Below are 23,367 nucleotides of genomic sequence, written 5' to 3'. Positions count from 1 at the left end.
CCCCCTTGACCAACCCTCTTTATCTCTTAGAAAGGGAGGCTACCTCTTCAAGTAAGGAGATCCTATACTTCAGTTCCCCCACCAACCCCACTCCTTGGGGAGGGAAGCGCACTTTAAGGTGGGACTCTGAAAAGAGGAGAGTCTGGGAACCCAAGAGTGTCCGGAGTACTGGAAGAAATGCCTCCATCCACCTACCCACCTAGTCCCTCTCCCAGCAACGGATAGGGACGCGTTTGGGATGGAGACAGGATGAGAACAGCTGGAGGAGGGAGGAACACTTTTTGGATTCTTCCTGCTCGCCCAGGAAGCACCACGTGGAGTCAGTTTTAGACACAGATTTGGAAGGAAAGGATTTTTTACACAGAATCAATTAGGAGCACTTTGAGAGATCAAGAGAAACAGTCGAAACTCAGGGAGACAGAGACATTCAGTGAGTCAGAGACAGCCCCTTGCGAGGAAGCGCCTTGGTCAGGACTGGAGATCAGCCCTGCTGCGTCTCCAGCCCACCCCCCCCACCCCCCCCCGCCACCGCTTCCCCATCCCAGGCTTCCTAATGTCCTGAACTCCAGGTCTATCTAAGCACACGGGGGTGGGGGGTGAGAGCGGGTCAGCGCCAAGCAGCCGGGTCAGCTCGGAGGCCTGAAGGGGAAGGGAGGGGGAGGGGCGCTCAAGAGCTGGGGGAGGGGGAGGGCTCATCCATTTCTCCCTTGACAGGTGGTTTGAGTCTCTGATTGGCCAGCGCTGCCAGGCTCACACCTCCCTCCCCCAACTCTCTGGAATGTATAATTATCTGCGCGGGGGGTGGGGGTGGTGTGTGAGTGTGTGTGGGAGCAGTCACATGGTTTTAGAACTACCCCCCTCCATAAGCCCCCTACCTGTATGCTGCTTTGGGGGGCCCCCACTAAGTCGTTAAAGTGCAGGATTCCAAATTCCGGGGTACTCAAGACTTCTAGGGCTGACGGCCCCCATCTCCAGATGTGTGTGTGGGGAGGGGGTGTCAAACCTCAAGGTTCTGAGAAGAGACACCCCAGAGGTGTCAGAGACCACAACGATGGGGGAGGGCCGGAGCTGGAGCCAGAGGGAAAGGGAGGGGAAAGAAGAGGGAGGGGAGGGGAGGGGGCTGCCCGCGGGGGGTTGGGTCATTGTCTTTTAGAATTTGGGAGCCTTTGAAAAGCCGTGGGCCCTCCCACCGCTATTGTGCTGGGGAAGATGTAGCGGCCTCTTCTCCGAGCCACCCCTTTGCCTCCGGACTTCTCTGGGGCCAGCAGCCACCCGACCAGGGGCCCGGGGCCGTGGGCTCAGCCGACTACCATGGGCTCTGTGTCAAACCAGCAGTTTGCAGGTTCGAGCTCGGGACTTACTGGGGACACCTTAGGCTTCAGGGGCGCCCAGGAGCCACATAAAAGGGAGGTGGGGAAATGTCCCCCAGACTGGCCGAAGGACCCTAAGTCTGTGCGGCCTCCTGCTTCAGGGGCCATTTCTGGACCAAGGAACCCTGGTGTCCCAGTGGCGTGCACGCCGAGGCTACGGGGGCGGAGGGAGAGAAGAGGAGGGGCCTGTCCGGCCATCTATCCCCGGGCAACGTGTTGTGGGAAGAGGAGCAAAACTTTTGGGGCAACACTGGCTTCAGTGTAAGCTTGGGGAGCGCGGGAGGCGGCCAGGACATGTCTTTCCTCGCCAGCTGGTTGGTAGCTGCAGCCACCTGGGTGCCCATCCGCGGGCTGGACACTCGGGTCTCCCTGCTGGGTCTCGAGAGCACCCTCCGATTCCGTGGCCCCCCAGTTGAGCGTCCTCCCAACCTCCAGGTGGCTGCGCCAAGGCGCCGGAGGAGGCGCAGGAGGACGCCGCCCGGGCGGCCGAGGAGCCGCAGCTGCTGCACGGTGCAGGCATCTGTAAGTGGTTCAACGTGCGCATGGGGTTCGGCTTCCTGTCCATGACCGCCCGCGCCGGGGTCGCGCTTGACCCCCCGGTGGATGTCTTTGTGCACCAGGTGAGACGGACGCTGGGAACTTCGCCGGGGGAAGGGGATGTTGGTGCGCATATTCAAGGTTGGGCGGACCGACTCGGCTGTTGGATTGAGGGAGATCTTAGGCCCTCATTGTGCGCTCCCATCTGTGTCGTGGCACCCCAGTCCTGAGTCCTCATTAACTCCAACGGGACCGGGGTGGGGGGTGCTGAGTCTATGAACAGTACCCCCAACCTTTCCCGGAATCCCTCTGGCTTACCACGTGTCTGTTACCTCTTTCCCTTGGGAAGGGGGCAGGGGGCAGGGAGGTGACCCCATGTGGCAGAAACTAAGGTTGTATTGTGCTTGCCGGTGGGGGGAGGGCGAGTAGGCCGGCCAGGGAAGCACATGCCCGGTTCAGAGCAGGGCCTTGAGCGCCCAGCGTCTTTTACTAACGTGTGAATGGAGCTCCCTGGCGGGAGAGAGGCAGGCAGACCTCTCTGGGATCAAGCAGGGGTAAAGCTGAGAAGTCAGCTGGGTCTCCTCACCCAGGTGGTCACCCAAAACTCAAACCCTGGGGCCTGAGTGAGTTTGGCAGATCCTTGAAGACTCTGGGAACCTGAAACCTCTTCCAGCGTACCCATCTCAGGCACATAATTAACCTACTGGGCTTTGGCTGTGGAGTTATACCAGGAAGGAAAACTGGAGTCCAGGCCTTAGATTCCTAGTCCAAGCTGGGAGGGAGTTAGGTCACAACCCCAAGTTCTCAGTTAAAGCAAGGCAGCCCAGTGGGGGTGAAATTCAGTGTCGCAGGGCAGGGGGTGGAGGAGTCTAGCCTCTGGACCTATTCTCTGCTTGGCATTTATGGCCCCAGACGGCCATTGATTGCTGTCCTAACATTCCAGCCTCGAACAAGGAGCCAGATACTTCAGGTTCCCCTCCTCCCCGGCTTCCTCTTCCTTTCACCCCCTCCTGTATATCTTAGAAGTGTTCCGGTGGTCCTGGGACACCAGCCACCCATAACAACCACGGAAAGGAAGTTGCTGTTTGGGTCCCTTCCACCTTCAGATGTTTGGTGTGGGACGTGGAAGAGAGAAATAGATCATCTCGGGTCCAGTAGGTTGACACCCAGACCGGGCAGGGAGGGGTTACTTTGGAGAGGTTGGCTTTAGGAGCCTGGGGGGAGGGGAAAGGAGGATGTGGGGATTAAGGGTTGGAGCCTCTGGGATGGTATTCTGGAGGGGGAGGGGTGGAGAAGGGAGATCCTGGGTGGACTGGTGGGAGGCTGCCGGGAAGTCTCCCGAGCGTGGCCTTCCACACGAGGACACGGAGTAGGGAGATGGGGGGTGCCGGGAGCCAGTTCATGTTGGGGTACTTGGTGGGGAGGGGGGGTCACTGGGCTACTGGAACATCTGCCCTGCCGGGTGGGTACACTGCAGCTTACTTATCCACCTTCTTGCTGTGTCCCGTATCTCCTCCCACCCTTATCCCCCCCCCCAACCACCCGACAACTAGTTCAGGCTTTGCCCCCAACTCCCTGTCTCATTTACATATGTGAATGATAACCCACAGGAAGTAATTGCGGGAGAATGAAGGGAATTGGCCTCTTTAGATCTATTAAGTCACTTTATTACAGGAACCAGCTTTGAATGGCCCTCCTCAGCAGGGTAGCCAGCTCTCCCACTTTCCCATTTATCTGATCACAAAGAGATTAAAATCTCTTGGTCTGGAGACGGACTGGACAGCTTCCCCAATTTTGGGAGGCTTGGAATTAAAGAGACCCAACATTTTCTTGCGTCCCTTCCAAAGGCTGCAAATAGGGGCTAGAAGGAATGTAGCCCCTCATCTGGGGTTCGTTAGTGCTGTCCCAGTCCCAAGGAAGGTGTTCCTGAACAGATGAATCTGTGCCCCGATTCACTTAACATTGGGATCAAAAGCAGTTGGAAAATACTGGCTTTTCTAGAGGAAAGCCGGGATTTTCAGGTTTGGGGAGTGGAATCTGCATCAAGCTCCTTTAAATGGGTCATTTGGGAGATAATCTGGACTTCGGGGTCTTGGAATGTCCAGGGACATGCCACTGTTGAGTAAGTTATCAAGAGGGAGTTGAGCAGGGAGAAGGAATCAAGAATTTGTCTCCTAAATGCCCTCTACCAACAGTCACAGAAGACAAGGAGTGGAAATTCCCTGAACCTTACCTGGTAGGATAGCATGCTGCCTGGGCTTGGGTTGATCGTCAAACCCTACGATAGCAGTAAACTGGTGATTATAGTCCCTGCACTTGAGAAATCTGAACTATTTCTTTGGGGATCTAATGTAGAGTAGATTCTGGACAGTCCCTAAAGATTGTTGTACGGAAGGAATGTGTTCCCTTGTTCCCAAAGTTTGGGTGTTGGGGGGGGCAGCTGAGAAGGGGGTAAGGCTGCTCTCTTTAGAAGGAAAACCTCCCCTTCTTTGGCTGCTGGTGGTGGGTATCCTGGAGCCCGAGATGATGAGAAGGATAATTGTCCCGTTAAATGTCTGCCAGGGACAGACAGAGAGGGTCAGGAAGCCCCTTTCTAAGAAAGGAAAAGGGGGGAAAGCAATTTAATATTTTCTTTTACTTTCCAAGGTTGGGCTTATTTGGTTCCTTCCTAGCACTATTCACGACTGTTCTTGTGCTCCCTCTCAAAACACTTCAGGCCTCCCCAGGAGTTGATGAGTAGGAAAGAAAACCTACCCTTACCCTTAAAAAAACAAAAAAACAGAAAAGGTAAAAGAGATTTCTCTAAACAACACTTCTATTCAGACACATCTTTAGATCCAGAACCTCTGCTTAACCCTGTGCTTAGGAGAATTTAAGAATCATAGTATTGGCAGATGGCCAGCCCTTAAATCAAGGTTTTCTCAACCTCAATTGACCTATTTTGAGAAAGATAACCCTTTGCTCAGAGCATCCCTTGGTTGTGACAACTAAAAACATCTCCAGACCATGCCGTCCCAGAGGCAGAATCCCCCCTCAGCTGAGAAATAGTTACACAGGGAAAGCAGGAGCAAGAAGCCACGAAATTGTTTAAGATTCACCAAGAATTTTGAGATCTTCATAGCCATTGTAAGAGTTTTGGCTTAACTCATGTTTCCTGTGGCTCAACTCCCAAACCCCCAAGATTTGTAGAAATTGGAGCACCAGAAAAGGCTCCCTGCTTACTCGACAGCTCTTCAGATCCCAGCTTTGTCTAAGATGGCTTTCTAGCTAAAAAGTGGCATTGGAAGGTCTCGAGACAAGAGCCCCAAACTGACTAAGGGACCAAGTTTGGGTTAGGAGAAAAAATTTCAATACTGAAGCCACGTGGCTTGCTTTTTCTGCAAAGGCTGAGTGGGAACGCTACCTCAGGCGGGGTCTGGATTAGGACTCCTGGGTGCTGGGTTTGGGGAGGGGAGAATGTAAAGAGATATTTCCCACCTGGTTTATAACTTTACTGGTGCCTCTGATTGCTCACCTCATATCTAGTTGGTGATGTGCTGGTCTTACCTCTCCTCTAACTAACCTGTAAGCTCTTCTAAAGAGTGGGACTAGCTAGCTGTCTGCTTAGTTTCTTCCTAGTACGCTAGTACGGGCTTGGTGGGCAGAAGGAATGCCCATGAAGAAAGAAGGAGCTCCTGAATCAGGAGGACATTAACAGTTTGGGGTCCCTGTCAGCAGAGATCTTCCTCCAGAGAAAAAGATTGGAGATAAGGGAGGGTGTGTTATGCTGATAACTGCTCTTTCCAGACTGAGGTCTGAAATAGGGCTGGGCTCTGAGGTGCACAGTGAAAGTTGGTGGCTTGAATGTCACAGTGTGGAGACCCAGATGGGATCCTCTGGTTTCTGCTTGTGGACTGGAAGCCCACAGGTTTGGTCATTCCTTAGTTCTTCATCTTAACTGGACAAATCAGATTTTTAAAAAAGTAAGTGAATCGCCCTAATTTTCAGAAAGTTGGTAGAGGTTAGTTTGAGCATTATGAGATCTTCTTGGATCTCTCTCTTTCTGAAGAGACATGCTTTCTAGACAGTGTCCCAAGGAAAGGCTGTGCCACGATCCTGAGTGAGCTTTCAATCTGAGAAACTTGTCACCTTTCGGCTGGTAAGTGGTTTATAGTGACTTTCCCCAGGACAAGGTTGTTTCTTGAACATTCCTAATCAAACCACTCTACTAGAATTGCCTGGTTTTTGGGGGGGGGGGGGGCTGCTCTAGGGAAAGCCTCCACCCTCCCTTCTTCTGCAGGCATGAGTAACAGTTACTATCTCTATGAAGTCCGGGGTCAGGTGGTGTGGGGGAGGAGGAGAAAATTTTCAGGAATAGTACCTCGTGTGTACAAACCCATTTCAAATGATCTCAGCTTGGAGTTACTTAATTCAAGCAGGAACTCAAATTCCAAGAAGAGTAAGTGAACAACTGGGTTTCTGGCTGAAAACTCCAGGACCTTTTCTTCTGCACCTCTTGGGTGGATGGGGGCCTGGTGAGAAGTTAGTTCCCTATCCTTGAAAGTGTGATCCCCTTGAAACTCCTTCCTGAGGACAGAGTTGGGGAGATAAGGCTTCGCAGTTCCCAATCTGGCTGTTCCTTCAGTCTCCCGCTCTGGCTTTCAGTGCGGATAGGCTGCTGAACAGCGCCATCTGGTGGAGAACGCAGGAGCTGGGGTCCCGGCTGCATTTGAGCGGAGGTGCCATGTGGGGGCTGTCCCTGTGTGGGCAGCCTCTGGTTCTGGACTGATCTCTTTCCTCAACCCTCCCTGACACATCATCAGACAAGCTGTTTCAGGTAGAACCGGTTGGTTTCCTAGCCCCTACCAAGCCCTACCTTCAGTAATGAAGCTCAGGTAGGAGGACTATGATGACACCTCAGGACTGAGTCCTTTCTTTCATCGGCTTCCTTTACTTCTGGTTCAGAAAGTTCTAGAATATGTATGTGTGATTTGCATTATACTGCATAGCACTGGCTGGAGGGTCAGGCTAGTTGGCATCAGAGCACCTTGTGGCTCATTGAATTTGGATGAGATGCTTCCCTTCTCTGCTTCCCTGATCTTAGCAGTAACATGGGGTGATTATGAGGCCTACTTGGCAGGCTTGGTATAAGGGGTTAAGTGCTTAGAGCTCTCCTTACCTTTTAGTAAGCATGGGTAAATATCAGTGACTTTGGATAGTGGGGAACTTGGGTTATTCCCCAAACATTTGTGTAAAGCTAGGGGGTTAGCGCTGAGGGAATAGACAGCACACTAGGCAGTCTTTTGCTGGAATGGCCCTGAGAGTTGCAGAAAAACCAGGAACTCATATCATGCTTGCCTCCCTGAAACCAAAGCAAGTTTCCTTGAAATTCTGCCTGCCGCTTCTGTAGAAGGGAGCAGTGCGGCTAAACATGGGCATTGTTGGAGCTGGTGATGAAGGGGGTGGCCTTGCTTTTACAAATGGTTAAAAAAAAAAAAAAAAAACCCATATGTGTCCGACCTTCAGAGAGCAAGTTCCAGGGAAACTCAAGTGTCCTTTTTACTCCACCCCATTCTCGGAATGACAGAGAATGTCACTCCTTTTATGTGAACTGCCGAAGCCCCAGATTGATGCTGGGCTGTATTGTTTGAAGAGTGGAAAGTTAGTGGAGACAGTGGTGAGGTATTAAGAAGGAAACAGAGGGTCTAAATATTGAATTGGCCTGAGCCCTTCCCTGCCACCCAAAAGAAATGCCATCTTCCCCAGTGCAATGGGTCCCCTGGGAACTGCCCACCCTCCTGCGTTGAACAAACCAGGTAAGGAAGATGGGAAGGAAGCCTGTCTCCCGACCCCACCACCTTTGAAATAATTGATCAGAATAAATAACCCTCATTCAGGTTCCTGCATAATGGATTTGACCAGAGGCGAGGGTTGGGGGGGGCGGGGGTCCTGTGTAGTTCTGTCCCTGGAAGGCTGGGATGGCAGGTCAGGAAGAAGGAAGGATGGCTACTGGTGGTGACTTTGGCAGACCCAGCAGACTTGACTGGGGAAGGAAGGTATCTCTCCATTTCTTTCCGTGACCATAACCCCAACGTGGAGAGGAAGGAACTGATGAATGTGGTGAATGTGGGGTTTGGGGGGGGGTGGTGGGGGGAAGCAGCAGCCTCAGGAACTCCAGGAATCTGACCACCAGAACCAACCAGTGTCAACTCTTTGTTTCCTGGGGCTGGGCTCTATTGGGGGAGCTCAAGCCTTGCCCCTCCCCCCCCAGGCCTTTTCTTTTTTTGGAGGGGATGGGGAGAGGGGCGGGGCCCTGCTTTGTGTGTGGTTGGGGGTGGGGTGGGGGTGGTAGCAAGAATTTCAGGCTCCTTTCTGATGCAGGCCCTGTGAGGCCAGCTCAGTGGGGCAGCACGGTGATTACCTATCTGATAAGAGAGGAATTCAAACTATGTGTTGTAGAAAGGGGCGGGGTGGGGGGCAGGGAGCCACCCCTGGAGACCACCAGTCTAAATCTTGACCAGCTTTGGTAAGGTGCCTGCGGGGTTATTTTTTTTGTTTTGTTTTGTTTTGTTTTTTTAACTTTTGAGAGTCTTACAGACCTCAGATCCTCCAATCCTGGGGAGTGGACGACCTGAGAGGACCAGTCAGTTTCACATTGCCCCCACTGGTATTGTCTTGTTCTCCCAGTAAACCTAGGAGGTGTAAATAGATATTTTTTTTTCCGAGTTTCCATAGTTATAAAAACCAGAGTTAAAATTTTGAGACTCCTGATACTTGGTTCTTATTGTGACCCTGCCCTGGTCCAGTCTGAAGGGGTTGATGATAATTTCCGCTCACTGAGGATTTGTGTGTACAGGTTCCGTGTTAACTACTCTTTATGCACAAAACCTCAGAGCTCCTCCATAAAATTACTTTTTGCTCCATTTTATAGATCAGTACAGAAAGGGAACAACAGGCCCTCAGACTCCAAACCCTTGTTGTTAATCACTTATCTGCTTCACCATCTAGCTGGAGCTAGGAGTGTCCAGCCATGCAGCCCACTAAGCAAATGGGAGGAGCTGGGCTTGTACCTCCTGGCAGATTGGCTTGTCCTAGCTGTGTAAGAAACAAGTCAAATGTAACTTCATATCAGGGTCCTTTCTGTGCAACAGCAAAGGGGAAAGCCCTTTCTGCATTGTTTTTATTTCCTCCTTTGACTCTCTGCCCCTTCCCTCACTTCAACCTTGGGGGAGGGGAGCGGTCCTCCTGTCCCAGGCTGTTCCTGTGGGAAGGAAAAGAAGGGAGAGGCTATTCCTATGATGGACTGGAGGGACAAAAGCTACAGATAATAATACATGAAATATTAGCTGGGCACATTCTCGATGTTTCCATACCTACATAATCTTCATTAGAAACTTAGTTGGGTAACTTACCTATTACTCCAGTCTCTGAAGGAACTGAGGGCCAAAGGCGAACGATTGACTAAGGTCATGCAACCAACAGTTGGTAAAACCAACATTTCAGGAACTACGGTGTCTAGCACTCAAGCTTGGGCTTTTTGCCGGTGATCCCAGTGGGACCTTTGTCTTCAGAAATGCCATCTGAATTAAAACAATTTAAATGATGGATAAATTGGGAATCCCATCTGGCTAGAGAGCATGTTGCCCCTAAGGCCCAAGTCCCAGTTTGAAATATTCCTCCTACCAACCACCACCTGCGTAACATGTTACTTATTCAAGCTCCCACAAGCCAAGACTGGGTGCAGTGGTCTTTTTGCTTCTCTGAACCCTATTTTCGATGACTGCACTTGGTTGACATTTGATACACTCTTTGCATGTTTGACCGTAATGGAGTAAGCTATCATGAAGGTCTGTCCTGGGGAGGGTATGGGAGAGGGGGTCACCTCCACCAGCATGGAGATGTTGTTGTATTAAGTGGCAAGACTGTGAGCTTTAAATGGGGAACCTTGGGTTTTTCCTGACCCTGTTATTGTCGCTCAGCTATGTGAGAACTCCTTTTTTTTGGGGGAAGGCTGCTGGGCAAAGTTCAGTATTTTTCAAATAATGGTATAAACATGGTGTTTTAATGAGGTTGTTTCAAACATTCTGGATCTTTTGATCTTTTTTTCCTTCACCCAGTAGTATCTGGTCATCTTTCCAAGTCAAATAATTCAGATTTATTTACCTCTTAGTTCATAGCAAGTTTTATCAGTCTATCTCTTGACTTTCACAAGGTGTTTTTTTTTTTAACACTTTGATTTTAAACCCTCTGGAATATATTTTGCATAAATGAGATAGACAACGTAGAAGTCTGGCTCAATATCTAAAATGGGTAGCTAATTTTCTCAACAGTTTTGAACTGTTTTCTTCACCTGTTGATCTCTCTATATACACTTGGATCTCTCGGACTAAACTTACTGATCCATCTGCTTGGGTCATACTGTCTTTTCCCTTGACCTTGCAGGAACATTACTTTGATAGAATTCCAGACTTGGAAGAAGGTTGCAAGAATAATACTAAGAACTCCCCATAGGACCTTTACCCAGATTAAGCAAGTCTTAATATTCTGTCCCATTTGCCTTGTCATTCTTCATGTACAGATACACTTTTTTGGCTCCCTTTTTTTTTTTAAATTAACATATAATGTATTATTAGCCCCAGGGGTACAGGTCTGTGAATTGCCAGGTTTACACACTTCAAAGCACTCACCATAGCACATACCCTCCCCAATGTCCATAACCCAACCACCGTCTCCCCCCCACCCCCAACCCTGTTTGTTTTGTGAGACTAAGAGTCTCTTATGGTTTGTCTTTTTGGCTCCTTAATCATAAGATACATCAGGCACCTTTATTGCTAAATATTTCAGTGTGTATCTTGGAAACTAGCGTCATTCCCTTTCACAATCTCAGTACAAAGATAAAAAAAAACCTGGGCATTTAATATTGAAACATTTATCTGTATTCCATATGTAAATTTTGTGAGTTGTCCTAATGGTTTTTTTTTTTGCCCTGTTTCAGGACCCAGTCCAGGAGCATGCATCCCACTTAATTGTTCGGTTTCTGTACTTACTCAAACTTTGTTTTTCACACCTCAATATTTTTAAAGTGTACAAGGCTGTTATATTTTACAATTTTATATTTGTTTATTTTCCCTTCCTCTCTCCCTCCCTCCCTCCTTCCCTCCCCCTCTCCCTCCCTCCCTCTCTGCCTCTCTCCCTTCCTTCCTTCCTTCCATCTCTAAGCCCATCACGGGCCTTGAACTTATGACCCCAAGGTCAAGACCCACACAGTCCACCTACTGAGCCAGCCTGGCGCCCCTATTTGTTGATTTCTTATGAATGCTAAATTTAAGAACTTCCCATCTGTTCTATTTTAGTTTAAATGAGAATAACTACCCTACCCAAAATATTACAGCATCTGTTTATGTAATGATTGTTCTTTGTTCATGTAACATAGATCCCTTGTTCTTAACTGTGGTGGCTCTTTGGGTTGACATTTTCTTTACTGAAAATATGGAAATACTACACTTGTTCTTTTTTTTTTTTTTTAAAGATTTTATTTATTTGACAGAGATCACAAGTAGGCAGAGACGCAGGTAGAGAGAGAGAGGAGGAAGCAGGCTCCCCACGAAGCAGAGAGCCCGATGCGGGGGCTCGATCCCAGGACCCTGAGATCATGACCTGAGCCGAAGGCAGAGGCTTTAACCCACTGAGCCACCCAGGCACCCCTACACTTGTTCTTCATAACTTATACAAGAATGTGTGTCTGCAGTTTTTTGGTGTAAGAATGGAGACTAATATTAAAATTTATCATGTTTCCCTTCCCCAGAGCAAGCTGCACATGGAGGGCTTCCGGAGCCTGAAGGAGGGTGAGGCAGTGGAGTTCACCTTTAAGAAGTCTGCTAAGGGCCTAGAATCCATCAGGGTCACCGGCCCTGGTGGGGTGTTTTGTATTGGGAGTGAGAGGCGGCCCAAAGGGAAGAACATGCAGAAACGCAGATCAAAGGGAGACAGGTATGAAGGCATGAAGGCGGGGGAGTGCTCTCCCGATCTAGCCCCTTTCTTGGACCAGGATACCAAAGAACAAAATGAAGCAACAGTTCGGTGTTGGGTTTCTGCCTTAGGGTGTGGGAGGTGGGGAGAGGGCTGTAGGTGAGAAGGGCACTTGATGACCTAGCTCTTTGACTTAACAAGTAATTTTGCTCTGTGTGCTCTTGCCTCCATGGCTAATTAGGGGTAGTGATGCTGGCCTCATGTGATTATTTTAGAAGCAAAGGAGACCACGAATGTGAAAGTCTAAGCGCTGGGGACAAACTGGTGTATGTCCCTGTTGCTTCTTCACTAGGTCTCTCCCAAATGGCTGGTTTCTTTTGTCTTCCCTGTGTCCTGGAGCAGACCATATAGTCTGACTCCTTTAATTATCTCTCTTTTTTAGTGAAGGACAGGTACCGTTTCTTAAGAGTATGGTAGGTAGCCTATCTTCCAAATTGCAGTTCTAATTGGGGTCCATGATTTCCATTGATATTTTAGTATTTTCAGGTTGACCTGAATCTGAAGATACCATCTAGACAATTACAGATTTGGGAAGAACTTCGAGGTATCAGTCATGGTCATATTCTTCCTTTTCTAAGTGGGGAAATTAGTTTCCAGGAAGGGGAGTGATAGAGTAATTGACCAGAGCCCAGGTGTCCTCACTCAGAGGTAGACTTGTGCTCTAGCTCCTTTCTCAACTTTCCCGTCCTGCTCTGTACCAGGTGCTACAACTGTGGAGGTCTAGACCACCATGCCAAGGAATGCAAGCTGCCACCCCAGCCCAAGAAGTGCCACTTCTGCCAAAGCATCAGCCATATGGTGGCCTCGTGTCCCCTGAAGGCCCAGCAGGCCCCCAGCTCACAGGGAAAGCCTGTCTACTTTCGGGAGGAAGAAGAAGAAGAGATCCATAGCCCTGCCCTGCTCCCAGAGGCCCAGAATTGAGCTACAGTGGGTGGGGGCAATTCTTTTGTGATCAGGAAGTTTTGAGGAGGAGGCAGCAATCGGCAGAGTGGAGAAAGTGGGGGCAGGGCAGGTAGGGGGCAGCTGGCTCTGCCGTGCATCTCAGGCCGGGGTCCACAGCATCACCCCCTCTTCCCTCTTGGCGCAGGGTAGGGGGGAAGGGGTGAGGCCAATGAACTCCAACCGTGCTCTATCCAGATGCTTTCGAGGGTTTTGGAGAAAATCCCTCCCTGTGTGCTTTATCTGAATGTCCACCCCCGGATCTCCAGCTTTGGAACGTGGCCTGGAGAGGGAAATGGTTTTCCTTTTGAAGAAGGAGATGTAATAGTAATTTTTTTCCCATGCCAGAATGTAGAGATTAAGCATGAGACCAGATTGATGGGCCCAACCCACGAACCACTACATTCTGTAGGCAGGAGTCTCTCGGGGGTAAGGCAGGGTTTTTCCACATCTTGTCTTGTAACCCACTGTTGGGATATAGGGTGCCGAGGACTGTCTCAAGCAGTGGATTGTGACAGTAGCCACAGGATGGTTGGGGGAATGGCCACAGACCTACTGTTCCTAAGCTGACTCCCACCCCATTCCGGGCCAATAGAATTTTATTTATTTGCTCCCATGGATAAGCGCACCTTGGGCCCCACTTTCTCCAGGATGCCAACTGCACTAGCTGTGTGCGAATGACGTATCTTGTGCATTTTAACTTTGTTTTCGTAATATAAATATTCTGGTTTTGTATTTTTGTGTATTTTAATCTTAAGGCCCTCATTCCTGCACTGTGTTCTCAGGTACATGAGCGATCTCAGGGATAAGTCGGCAGCAGCTCCGGGTCTACACAGCAGGAATGTTTGCTGTTTGAGCACCAGGGCGAACATCTAGTTGGAGTGCATAGCCTATTGAACTACCTCAGTTTTGGCAATTAGAGCTGGCTTTTCTGCCATAGTGTTCTCTTGAAACCCCTCTACCTTCAGTGATCCGTGGGAGACTAGGTTTCCCCATGACTTGACCTCCTGCTGGAAGATTGGAAATTGGTCTGAACAGGAAAAGATGGTCCAGGAAGTAGTATTAGGAGAGGCTGCACCAGCTGAAAGGTGCCGAGGGGAAGCCCAGATCAGTTGTCTATACATGTAATAAGGGATTCCTGTTCCAGATTTCTAATCCCAGGGCACAGGACTCACTTTACATACCAGATCCATCCTCCACTGGATTGGGGCTAGGCCTACCATGCACAACAGGGTGTATGTGTGTGAGTGTGTGTGTGCACGTGTGTGTTTTAAAATGAGTTGGTAAGGTTGGGTTTAAGAATAATAACTCTGGACCCATCTTGAGCTGCCCAGGGATGGGTGTGTGAAGCAAAGGCTAAATTTCTTAACCTTTATAAATTCTGGGCTTTTCTTGTTGGCTTCCAGAGAGTCCATAAGCCATGGCTTCTTTGAGGTGCCCAGAGCCAGTGCCATGCCCTGCTGTAGCAGTGATTAGTATTATGGTAGCTAAAGGAGAAAAGGTCACCACAAACCTACCTCACTGTTGAAATGGGGCAAATGCAATAGAACGCATTGGGTGATGTGTGTCTGATCCTGGGTTCTTGTCTCCTCTGCTCATTGCCCCCCTAGTTACCTTATTTGTCTGGGTTTCGTAGGACTTCACTAATAGCAGATTGGGTGATTGGGAGGTGGCCTGGTTTGTGTAAATAGACTGTTGGTCTTCTCCATGTTCTTTTGGGGTTTTATTGTTTACAAACTTCTCTTTGTATTGAGAAAAATAGCCAAAGCATCTTTGACAAAAGTTCTGCACCAGGAAAAGAATCTGGAACACTGCTTGGTGACCCTCTGGAAGCGTTGCGGTCTTAAACCAGCCTTTCTTTTGTGTTCCTTCCCCTATTTCCTGTTTTGGGCCAGATCTTCTGTCCTAAAAACCTGACTCCTACCCTGCCCCTCATTTATCTCCCCTCCCCGCAAAAGCCCCCACATACACACATTTCCATCTGGTAGAAGCGAAGAACACTTCCTCCCTTGTTCCCAATCTCCTGTGCCAAAGCCATTCCTTGATGTGATTCATATTAATATGCTTATATTTGGTTGGAATAAACCTACTTGAATCTCCAGTCTTGGGGTAGAGAGCAGCAGAAGCAATGAAGGGTGGGGGCCTTCCATATAGAAAGTAGGGTTGGGAGACCAAGAAAGGGAAGATGAATGTATATCCAAGTCACTCAGGAACTTTTATGCAGGTGTAAGAAACTTATGTCAAAGCGGCCACAAGATTGTTTAATAGGAGACGGACGAATGTAACTCCATGTTTACTGCTAGAAACCAAAGCTTTGTGTGAAATCTTGAATTTTGAATTTATTGGGGGGGGGGTGGTAGGAAAGCTGTCCCTCTCTGTTCTTTCCCTGATTCCCTCCCCTCCTTTCTGAACTGCAGGAGACTGAGCCCCTTGGGGCTTTAGTGACTCCATCTCTGGGGAGTGTTTATTTGATGGTTGATTTTGCTGTGCCAGATAATTCCTTTCCCACTTGCTATTGTTTTGTAACACACATGCTGACCCTTTTCCCTTCTCTCTTTACCCTGGGAAAATACAATGAATAAATAAAAACTTACTGGTACTGAAACTGTCCTCTTGTTGGGTCTTTAGGCTGTTTTTTCTTCTATAATTCCTACCTTCTTGGAATGGGACTCAGAAGTCAGGGAAGAACCATTACATTTCCTGTTCAGCCATTTTGTTAAAAATGAATCTTGAAAATTCAGTCCTCTTAGCACCTCATTACAGTGGAGTTTTGTTTCTAGTTAAGGCCTCTTGTCCTGTTCCTTGGAAGCTGCCACATTCAAGAGGGGATTAGGAGCATGGCATGCATAAGAATGGGGTTGCCTGTGCCACTGGCTGGGATGAAAGGATGGGGCCATGGCTTGGGGCATGAGACCCTAATACTTTCTCCCCTGCTCCTCAAAGCCTTTTACAAATCTTAATTAATTAGCCCCCTGCAGCACCCCAGGGAGGGAAATACGTGAAACTAGGGAAATTGAGGCCAGAGGAAGTAACACTGATTAGCTATACAAAAACGTTAACATTTTCTTTGAGGCCAAGTGTGGTAGCTTTCTAATGAACATTGTATTTTAAAACATCTAGTCGTCCCCCCCCCCCCCACTTCCCCAACAAGGGAGGGGATTTTTAAAAAAATTGATTGGAGGCGTGCCATCTAGTACACAAAGTGCACAGAAATGGCAGGACAGGGGTAAGAATTTTCATACATGCATTCCAGAAACTTCATACCAAAAGTCAAAACTGACCACGGAAGCAGCTGAAAGCAAACTGCAGGGCTTCAGTAAATGGTCTTCCTGCAAATTTGATCTAATCAGCTAGGCTGAAACTTAATTCTCAGGATGCAACGCAGGAAGCATGGAAAAGCTTGAGACTATTCATGGGTGGGTTACTCATCTCTAGGGCTTTCTTTGATCACGTGTGTTAAGAGTAACCCTTTCACGTGACATGATGAACTGAGAGCTACCACTGCAAGAACTCTTCCTGGCCTTGTTTCCTTGATGAGACTACAAAGTGAGAAACTACAAGAAGTTTCTTTAGAAATTGAAAAGTGTTTTTTTGTTTTGTTTTGTTTTGAGAAAATTGAACTCTTTAGTTTCTTTTGTGAGTCCCTCAAGTTCTTGCAACAGTTTCCTTAAAGGTTACATAGCTTAATGCCTTTGATTTTTCGATCAGGGTTAATTGACGGCCTTTCATTCGTCATTCTTAGAGCTCTTCCCAGCCTCAACCCCATTTTGAGTTGCTCTGGGCAGGTCCTGAATCTGAAAAGCCTAAAATATAAGTGCTTTAAATCACAAGATGCATTGATAGTAAGTGCGTCTGTGAGACAGACTAGGGCTAGGAAGTTACCAAACAAATCCACTAAATAAAACTGCAACATGTAAATACAGAATTTAAGACTTGAACCAGGACTCCAACGCCCACTTCTCAGGACTTCCAACAAGCAGCCCCATTTCTAACCTGCCACCAGCTGCTGATGAGCCCTTGCGCTTCTGGCATGGGGATCCCCGAATTCTTGCCCTGTGGGGCAGCCTGCGGACGCCTCTGATCTGGTTCTACAGACCTCCCTGCTTCCCCAGGTCATCTGGACCCCTCCTTTCCCGGCCGGGTCCCCGCCACTTGGCCCGTATCCCGCTCCCCCGCCCCCTCGGTCTCGTGAGCGCGGCGCTCGGTCTTTCGCTTGGTCTCCACCTCTGCACCTCTCTCCATCCTCCTCTCGGATCCCGGGAGTGCGAATTTCACCCGCAACGCTAGCACCGCCCCTCCTCCCAGCCCGCAGGCGCAGGGCGGAGCCCCGCCCATTGGTTGACAGAGGGGGCGTGTTCCAGCGCCCAACGATGACGTGTTCTTCCAGCGCCACGTCGTGAGGGAGTGGAGCAGTTGGAAGGCGCCGGGCGGATCCGAGCCGGTCCTGGGTTCAAGCGGTGGGCGAGAGGCGAGACTGCTGGGCGGGGAGGCAGCTGTGGGAGAAACAGAGGGGACAGTGGAAGAGATGAGTGAGGGAATAAGTAATTTGGAGAATATTGAGATTGGAGGTGACGGAGGCGACACCTGAAAGGATTAGTGTGTTGGTGCGCGGAATGGGAAACGGTCTCGGGGAAGATGGAGGAGAAAGAAACCGGGGAAGGATCAGGATGTAGACACTACGATGTGGCAGGAAGCGGACTGGGATGTTCAGGAACAGTCAGTGCAGATGCCCAGGAAAAGGGGATAGCAGCAAGGTCCACCAAGCCAAAACCAAGGAAAGGCCTCTGCCCCAAAGGTCTCATTGGCTTATAAACTCTGGTGGTGAAGAATTACAGACCAGGGTCTTTGGATCCTAAACTTAGCCACTTTCCACAGTCCAGATAAATCTCTGCAAAGTCATCCAAAGCAGTTTGCAAGCTCTGGTGATTTATTATCTTTCTTGTTTATCCAGGGTTACCTGTCTGGTGTCTTCTTGTTCTGGGCTTATCTGCCAGGGCAGGAGCTATGTCATGGATCAAGGAAGGAGAGCTGTCACTTTGGGAACGGTTCTGTGCCAACATCATAAAGGTGAGTACCACTTGTCCTCCTGGTTAGTTGGGTAATCTTGTGTCAAAACCTGTTATTAAAATTGAGTAACACATGACATTAAGTGGAATTTAATAATGGAGCCAATGAGTGTTTGAATTGCAAAATAACTTCCAGGTCTACATCTGGCAGATTATTGTCCTAACGTTCACACTTTTAGGAACCCCAGGACCTCCCAATATCATTGAGTAACCTAGACCGTTAGGTCTTCCTTATAGGGAGCTGAAATTTGTTAACTTGGAGCTTTAATCTACTTTTCCTTGCACTGTTCTCTGGATTTAGATAGAATAATCATTCCTTGATGTTGCAGTAGAGCGTAACGGTTAGGAGTTTGGACTCTAGAGACAAACAGAATGGAAGTCTTAGTCTATCATTTACTAACCATGTGATTTCATATGGTTGTTTTGAGGATGAGATGAGACACAGACTGAAAACAGCAGTGTCTAGGAGTTTTTAATGACTGCTGTTATTGGGGCTGTTTTCAGCTGTTTGAAGACTACGGTCATTCTATTTCCTACACCCCCTTACCCAGATTTTGCCTCCGCTTTTCTCTGGGGAATCACAACAATGTTATATTTTCTGCATATAACAGGTTTGAGATTGAAGCCAGTCAGCCTGGTTTTGTCTTTCAGCAATCTGTCAGGCAGTGTGTAGCAGTGAACTTATGAGTCAGCAAGCCTTGTACCCCATCCCCCCACCGCACATTCATACACAAATGCCAAGTGATCTCTGGCAGGCGGGAAAACAGCATCTTCCTGGGGAACCACTGCAGTCACATGTTAGGAAGAATAAGCTGCATGACTTGACTGGAATTTTTCTTTTTTTAAGACTACACGTGGAGAGGGGCACCTGGGTGGCTCAGTGGGTTAAGCCTCTGCCCTTGGGTTCAGGTCATGATCTCAGGGACCTGGGATCAAGCCCCATATCGGGCTCTCTGCTTAGCAGGGAGCCTGCTTCCCCTTTTCTCTCTCTGCCTGCCTCTACCTACTTGTGATCTCTCTCTCTCTCTCTCTATCAAATAAATAAATAAATAAATAAATCTTAAAAAAAAGACGTGGAGGACAAAAGCTGAAAATGTTGGAGAGGTGTGGGGAAAGTAGTCAGTGGTGAGGCCCTTCAGTGAGGGAAATTAGGCTAAGGAGTGCATTTTTGCTGTGATGGACAACAAAAGGTTACTCTAAACCAGATAAAACATTTTATTGGGTCCCCAAACTGTCTTATTTGTTCGCTTTGAAATGGCTCCTGACATTTACATTTTGATGAAAATCCCAGTGTTCGGCTTCTCATGTGTGATTAGGGAAGCAACAACATTGACCCCCCTTTTGTGGTCGGATAGAGTAGATTCTTCTTATCTGTGGAGGATACCCTTACCACTGGGCCGTAGCCATCAATATCGTTCCTGTGCCTTCCAGGTGGAGACATGAAACCAAAGTGGTGGTCAAGTGCGTATGGTTAAAAGATGAACTCTGGAAGCATACAGACCTCAGTTTGAATAACCATTGGACTTTTCTTAGCTGTGTGACTTGTGCAAGTCACTTGACCTCTCTGAGCCTATTTTTTCACCAGTGAAATGAAGCTAATACTATTTACTTTATAGGTTTATATGAAGGAAAAACTGAGATGAAGTATAAAAAGCCTCATATAATACTTGGCATGTAGTAAGTGCTCAATATAAATGAATTTATATAAATAGGTAAAAGTGCTTAATACCAATTTATTGAGCCAGCAGCTCAAAATATACTCAGTTCCTTCCTCATGGGGGCTCTTATCTTCTAAGTCAAGCCTTTCAGCCAGGGGTTTAGTGTCTCCCTGAGTGCATCATTTGTCTTTTTATTTCACAGGCGGGCCCAATGCCCAAACACATTGCCTTTATAATGGATGGAAACCGTCGCTATGCCAGGAAGTGCCAGGTAGAGCGGCAGGAAGGCCACTCACAGGGCTTCAACAAGCTGGCCGAGGTGAGTGTGGGCGGCAGAACCCAGCGGGAATAGTGTGTGGAGAATTGGACAATAGCTACAGAATCAGGCCCTGAGTTTACTATGGAGAGGATATATATATATATATTTTTTTTAACAGCTGTTTGTCTGTTGTTGTTTGTTTGCTTGCCTGCTTAGGTCTCATATCAACATGAACAGAAATTAAGTTATATAGTGAATTATCACAGAAAATTAGAAATAAGAACAAAATTGACTTCTCTTACCACCTCAGTAAACCAGCAGTTTATCGTTTTCTGTGCATCACCCCAGTCCTTGTAATATGTTCTAACATGACTTAATATTTGTGAAATTACACGTGTATTTTTAGTAACCTTATTTTATGGGGTATTTTGGCAAGCCCTTTTCCAAGGTTGATATGTAGCTTTTCTAACTATATGTTTTAATGCCTATAGAATATTTTATTACCAGGATCTGACGTAATTTGTTTAGCTGCTCCACTATTATCTGATCTTATAAATAGTTCCATTTTAGAATAAATTCTTGGATGTAACATTTCTGGAGCAAAGGTAGGGTGACTGCCTATCCCAGTTTGACTGAGGCCTTTTAGTGCTTAAACTGGGAAGAGTGCCAGACAACCTGGGTCATCACTGGAAACAAAGGCCAAGGGGATTTTATGCTTTTAATGCATGTTGCAAATTGGAAAACATTAAATTTAACTATAAGAACAGGATGTGGTCTGTCGTTGTGAAGCTGACTTTAAGAAGGATGGAAATTCGGTCTGGACAGCCTTCAGCTTCCCAGCACAAGAACATGGCCTGATGCCAGGGCAGTGATACTTTTTGCCTTGAGTGAGTGGATGTGGGACTCAGTTGAACACCCTGAGGAGGTCTTTAGGTTTGTTGACCCCAGCTTCTCTTTTGTGACTAAGTAAAAGGCAGTTTGGCCCAGTGCTTGGGAGCTTAAGCTCTGGACTCACTCAGAACTTGTGGGCACCCCTGCTCTACCACTTCCCGACTCTGTGACCTACAGCAAGTTAGACAGCTTCCCTTTGCCTCCGTTTCTTGATCAGTAAAATGAGGACAATAATAATCTCTACTTTCGGAGATTATGTAAGGATGAAATAAGATGGCACTATGAAGAGTGTGTGGCAACGGTTTTGGCATAAAGTGCTCAAAAAGTTGGCGTTGTTACCATTCGCCACTATAATGACTGGTCGGTGGTAGGTTCCGCCCCAGCTATGCCCGTCATCTGTGGAGCCTGAGTCTGTTGAAGTGTCAGGTTCTCACTGGTAGTTTTCCCCAGGTGGCAATGAACTGGGTTGTATGTATGTCTGTTAAGGGATTAGAAAGGCAGCTCGCTTCAGACTTGTTTCTTTAGGTTCAGTTCTGATTGAATGTCTTCTGTTCCTTACCCTTAACCTCCAGGCTCCCTATCTCAACACTGTTAGTCTCAGCTCTAGTTAGTTCTCTGCCTTTAGTGGTTCTGGGTTAGAGCACCCCCAAAGGACTGGGTTTGTTTGTTTATTTATTTATTTATTTATTGAAAAGATTTTATTTATTTATTTGACAGACAGAGATCACAAGTAGGCAGAGAGGCAGGCAGAGAGAGAGGAGGAAGCAGGCTCCCTGCTGAGCAGAGAGCCCGATGCAGGGCTTGATCCCAGGACCCTGGGATCATGACCCGAGCTGAAGAGGCTTTAACCCACTGAGCCACCCAGGTGCCCCAAGGACTGGGTTTAAATATGAGTTTCTCTTCTCTTTTCAATGAGGTATAATTTCATACGGTGAAATGCACATTTTTCTGCATTTTGTTTTGACTTGCATTTACCTGTCTAATCCATACCCCTGTCAAGATATAGAACATTTCCATCTCTCCAGAAAGTTCCCTTATGCCCCTCCTCTCCCAGTCAAACCCTGTCCCACCTCCTCTTCCCCTCTTGAGGCAACCACTATTCTGATTTCTATCACTAGAGGTTAGTTTTTGCTGTTCTAGAACCTTATATAATGGATTCATACAGTGGAGTTGTAGCCTTCTGACACATTTCTTCCACTGTCCGAGCCTCAGTTTTTCTCCTCTATAAAGTAGACATGAAGTCAGCAGCCCATTCTCAAGAGGTTTTTCAGAGAATCGAATGAAATAATGTGTGTGAAAACCCTTTCTAGATTTAATGCTACACAGCTGTGTACTTGATGCCTTTATTTTTTTTTTTTTTAAAGATTTTATTTATTTATTTGACAGAGATCACAAGTAGGCAGAGAGGCAGGCAGAGAGAGAGGAAGGGAAGCAGGCTCCCTGCTGAGCAGAGAGCCCGATGCGGGCCTCGATCCCAGGACCCTGAGATCATGACCTGAGCCGAAGGCAGCGGCTTAACCCACTGAGCCACCCAGGCGCCCCGATGCCTTTATTCTTATAACTCATCAGCCTCTCAATCTAACAAGAAAAATGAGCTTATGTCGAGAGTAATAATTCCTTGTGTGTGGGTTTGTTTGTTTTTTAGATTTTATTTATTTATTAGAGAGAGGGGGAGAATGATCAGGGGGGCAGGGAGCAGAGGAAGAGGGACAAGCAGACTCCTCACTGATGGTGGTGCCTGACGTGGGGCTCATTCCCAGGACTCTAAAATCATGACCTGAGCTGAGGTCAGATGCTTAACTGACTGAGCCACCCAGGTGCCCTTAATACCTTGTGTTTTATATTGTCCTTCAGCCACCTTGCGAGTGATGGACGGTGCTCCTGTTTTACAGATAAGGAGAGTTAGGCACATAGAAGTTAAATGATTTGCCTACCCTCACACAGCAAGTGCACGTTGGAGTTGGGGACTGGAACCCAGATCTTGACTCTTGTCGGTAAAGAGTTCTTTCTAATAAACCACAGTTTACTCATTAAGTTCACATTTTTCAGTTCTCAAGTGGTGGCTTTCTGCTTACTTGGTTTGTTATTCTGACAGAAACACTGGGGTTATCCTAGCTTTACCTGGTTTGGGAAGGAGAAAAGTCTGCCTTTCACCTCCAGTGCGGAGGGGGAGCGGAGGCATCCCTTAATTTGCCTCCCTGCTCTTCCTCGTACCCTAGCTCCTTGCCTTCTCCCTCTCAGACCCTGCGCTGGTGTTTGAACCTGGGCATCCTAGAGGTGACGGTCTACGCATTCAGCATTGAGAACTTCAAACGCTCCAAGAGTGAGGTAGACGGGCTAATGGATCTGGCCCGTCAGAAGTTCCGCCGCTTGATGGAAGAACAGTAAGATTTTATCGGAGTGGGGAGTGTGCTTGGACACCATAACCCTCACCCCTCTTATCTCAGGCTTATTTAAGGAACTCTAAACCCTTTTAATGTTAGTCAGATCTCTGATGGCATCAATGCAAGCTAGTTTTTCTTCCCTTTTTTTTTTTTAAAGTAGGTGTTTATCTGATGATATAGAGATATTTCACAGAATTCAAGGACAAGTATAACCAGCCTCAAGCAAAACTGAAACCAGGAATTGAAATCCATTAG

General features: G+C 47.8%; 2 protein-coding genes across 4 annotated transcripts in view; both read left to right on the top strand.

Annotated features, from left to right (window-relative positions):
* Window positions 1-1,204: 1,204 nt before the first annotated feature.
* On the top strand, window positions 1,205-13,589 carry LIN28A (lin-28 homolog A). Its single transcript, XM_047723570.1, has 4 exons — window positions 1,205-1,342; window positions 1,806-1,990; window positions 11,692-11,876; window positions 12,617-13,589. The coding sequence occupies exons 1-4, from the start codon at window positions 1,312-1,314 to the stop codon at window positions 12,834-12,836; spliced, it is 621 nt and encodes a 206-aa protein (XP_047579526.1). The 5' UTR covers window positions 1,205-1,311; the 3' UTR covers window positions 12,837-13,589.
* A 3,624-nt stretch (window positions 13,590-17,213) lies between these two features.
* DHDDS (dehydrodolichyl diphosphate synthase subunit) overlaps window positions 17,214-23,367 on the top strand; it is a 37,154-nt gene continuing 31,000 nt past the window's right edge. The window contains exons 1-4 of one of the 3 annotated variants that reach the window (XM_047725785.1): window positions 17,214-17,293; window positions 17,805-17,921; window positions 19,781-19,897; window positions 22,970-23,112. In XM_047725785.1, the coding sequence (XP_047581741.1) occupies window positions 17,859-17,921; window positions 19,781-19,897; window positions 22,970-23,112 (323 nt within the window). In that variant the 5' untranslated portion in view covers window positions 17,214-17,293; window positions 17,805-17,858. Of the gene's footprint in view, window positions 17,312-17,804; window positions 17,922-19,780; window positions 19,898-22,969; window positions 23,113-23,367 lie in introns of those variants that run through there. The other 2 variants (XM_047725786.1, XM_047725784.1) reach the window with 2 other exon arrangements.

The sequence above is a fragment of the Lutra lutra genome, chromosome 4 (assembly GCF_902655055.1).
Source record: "Lutra lutra chromosome 4, mLutLut1.2, whole genome shotgun sequence".
NCBI lineage: Eukaryota > Metazoa > Chordata > Mammalia > Carnivora > Mustelidae > Lutra > Lutra lutra.
Note: the sequence above shows the minus strand (reverse complement) of the source record. Positions and strands in the feature narration are given on the sequence as shown.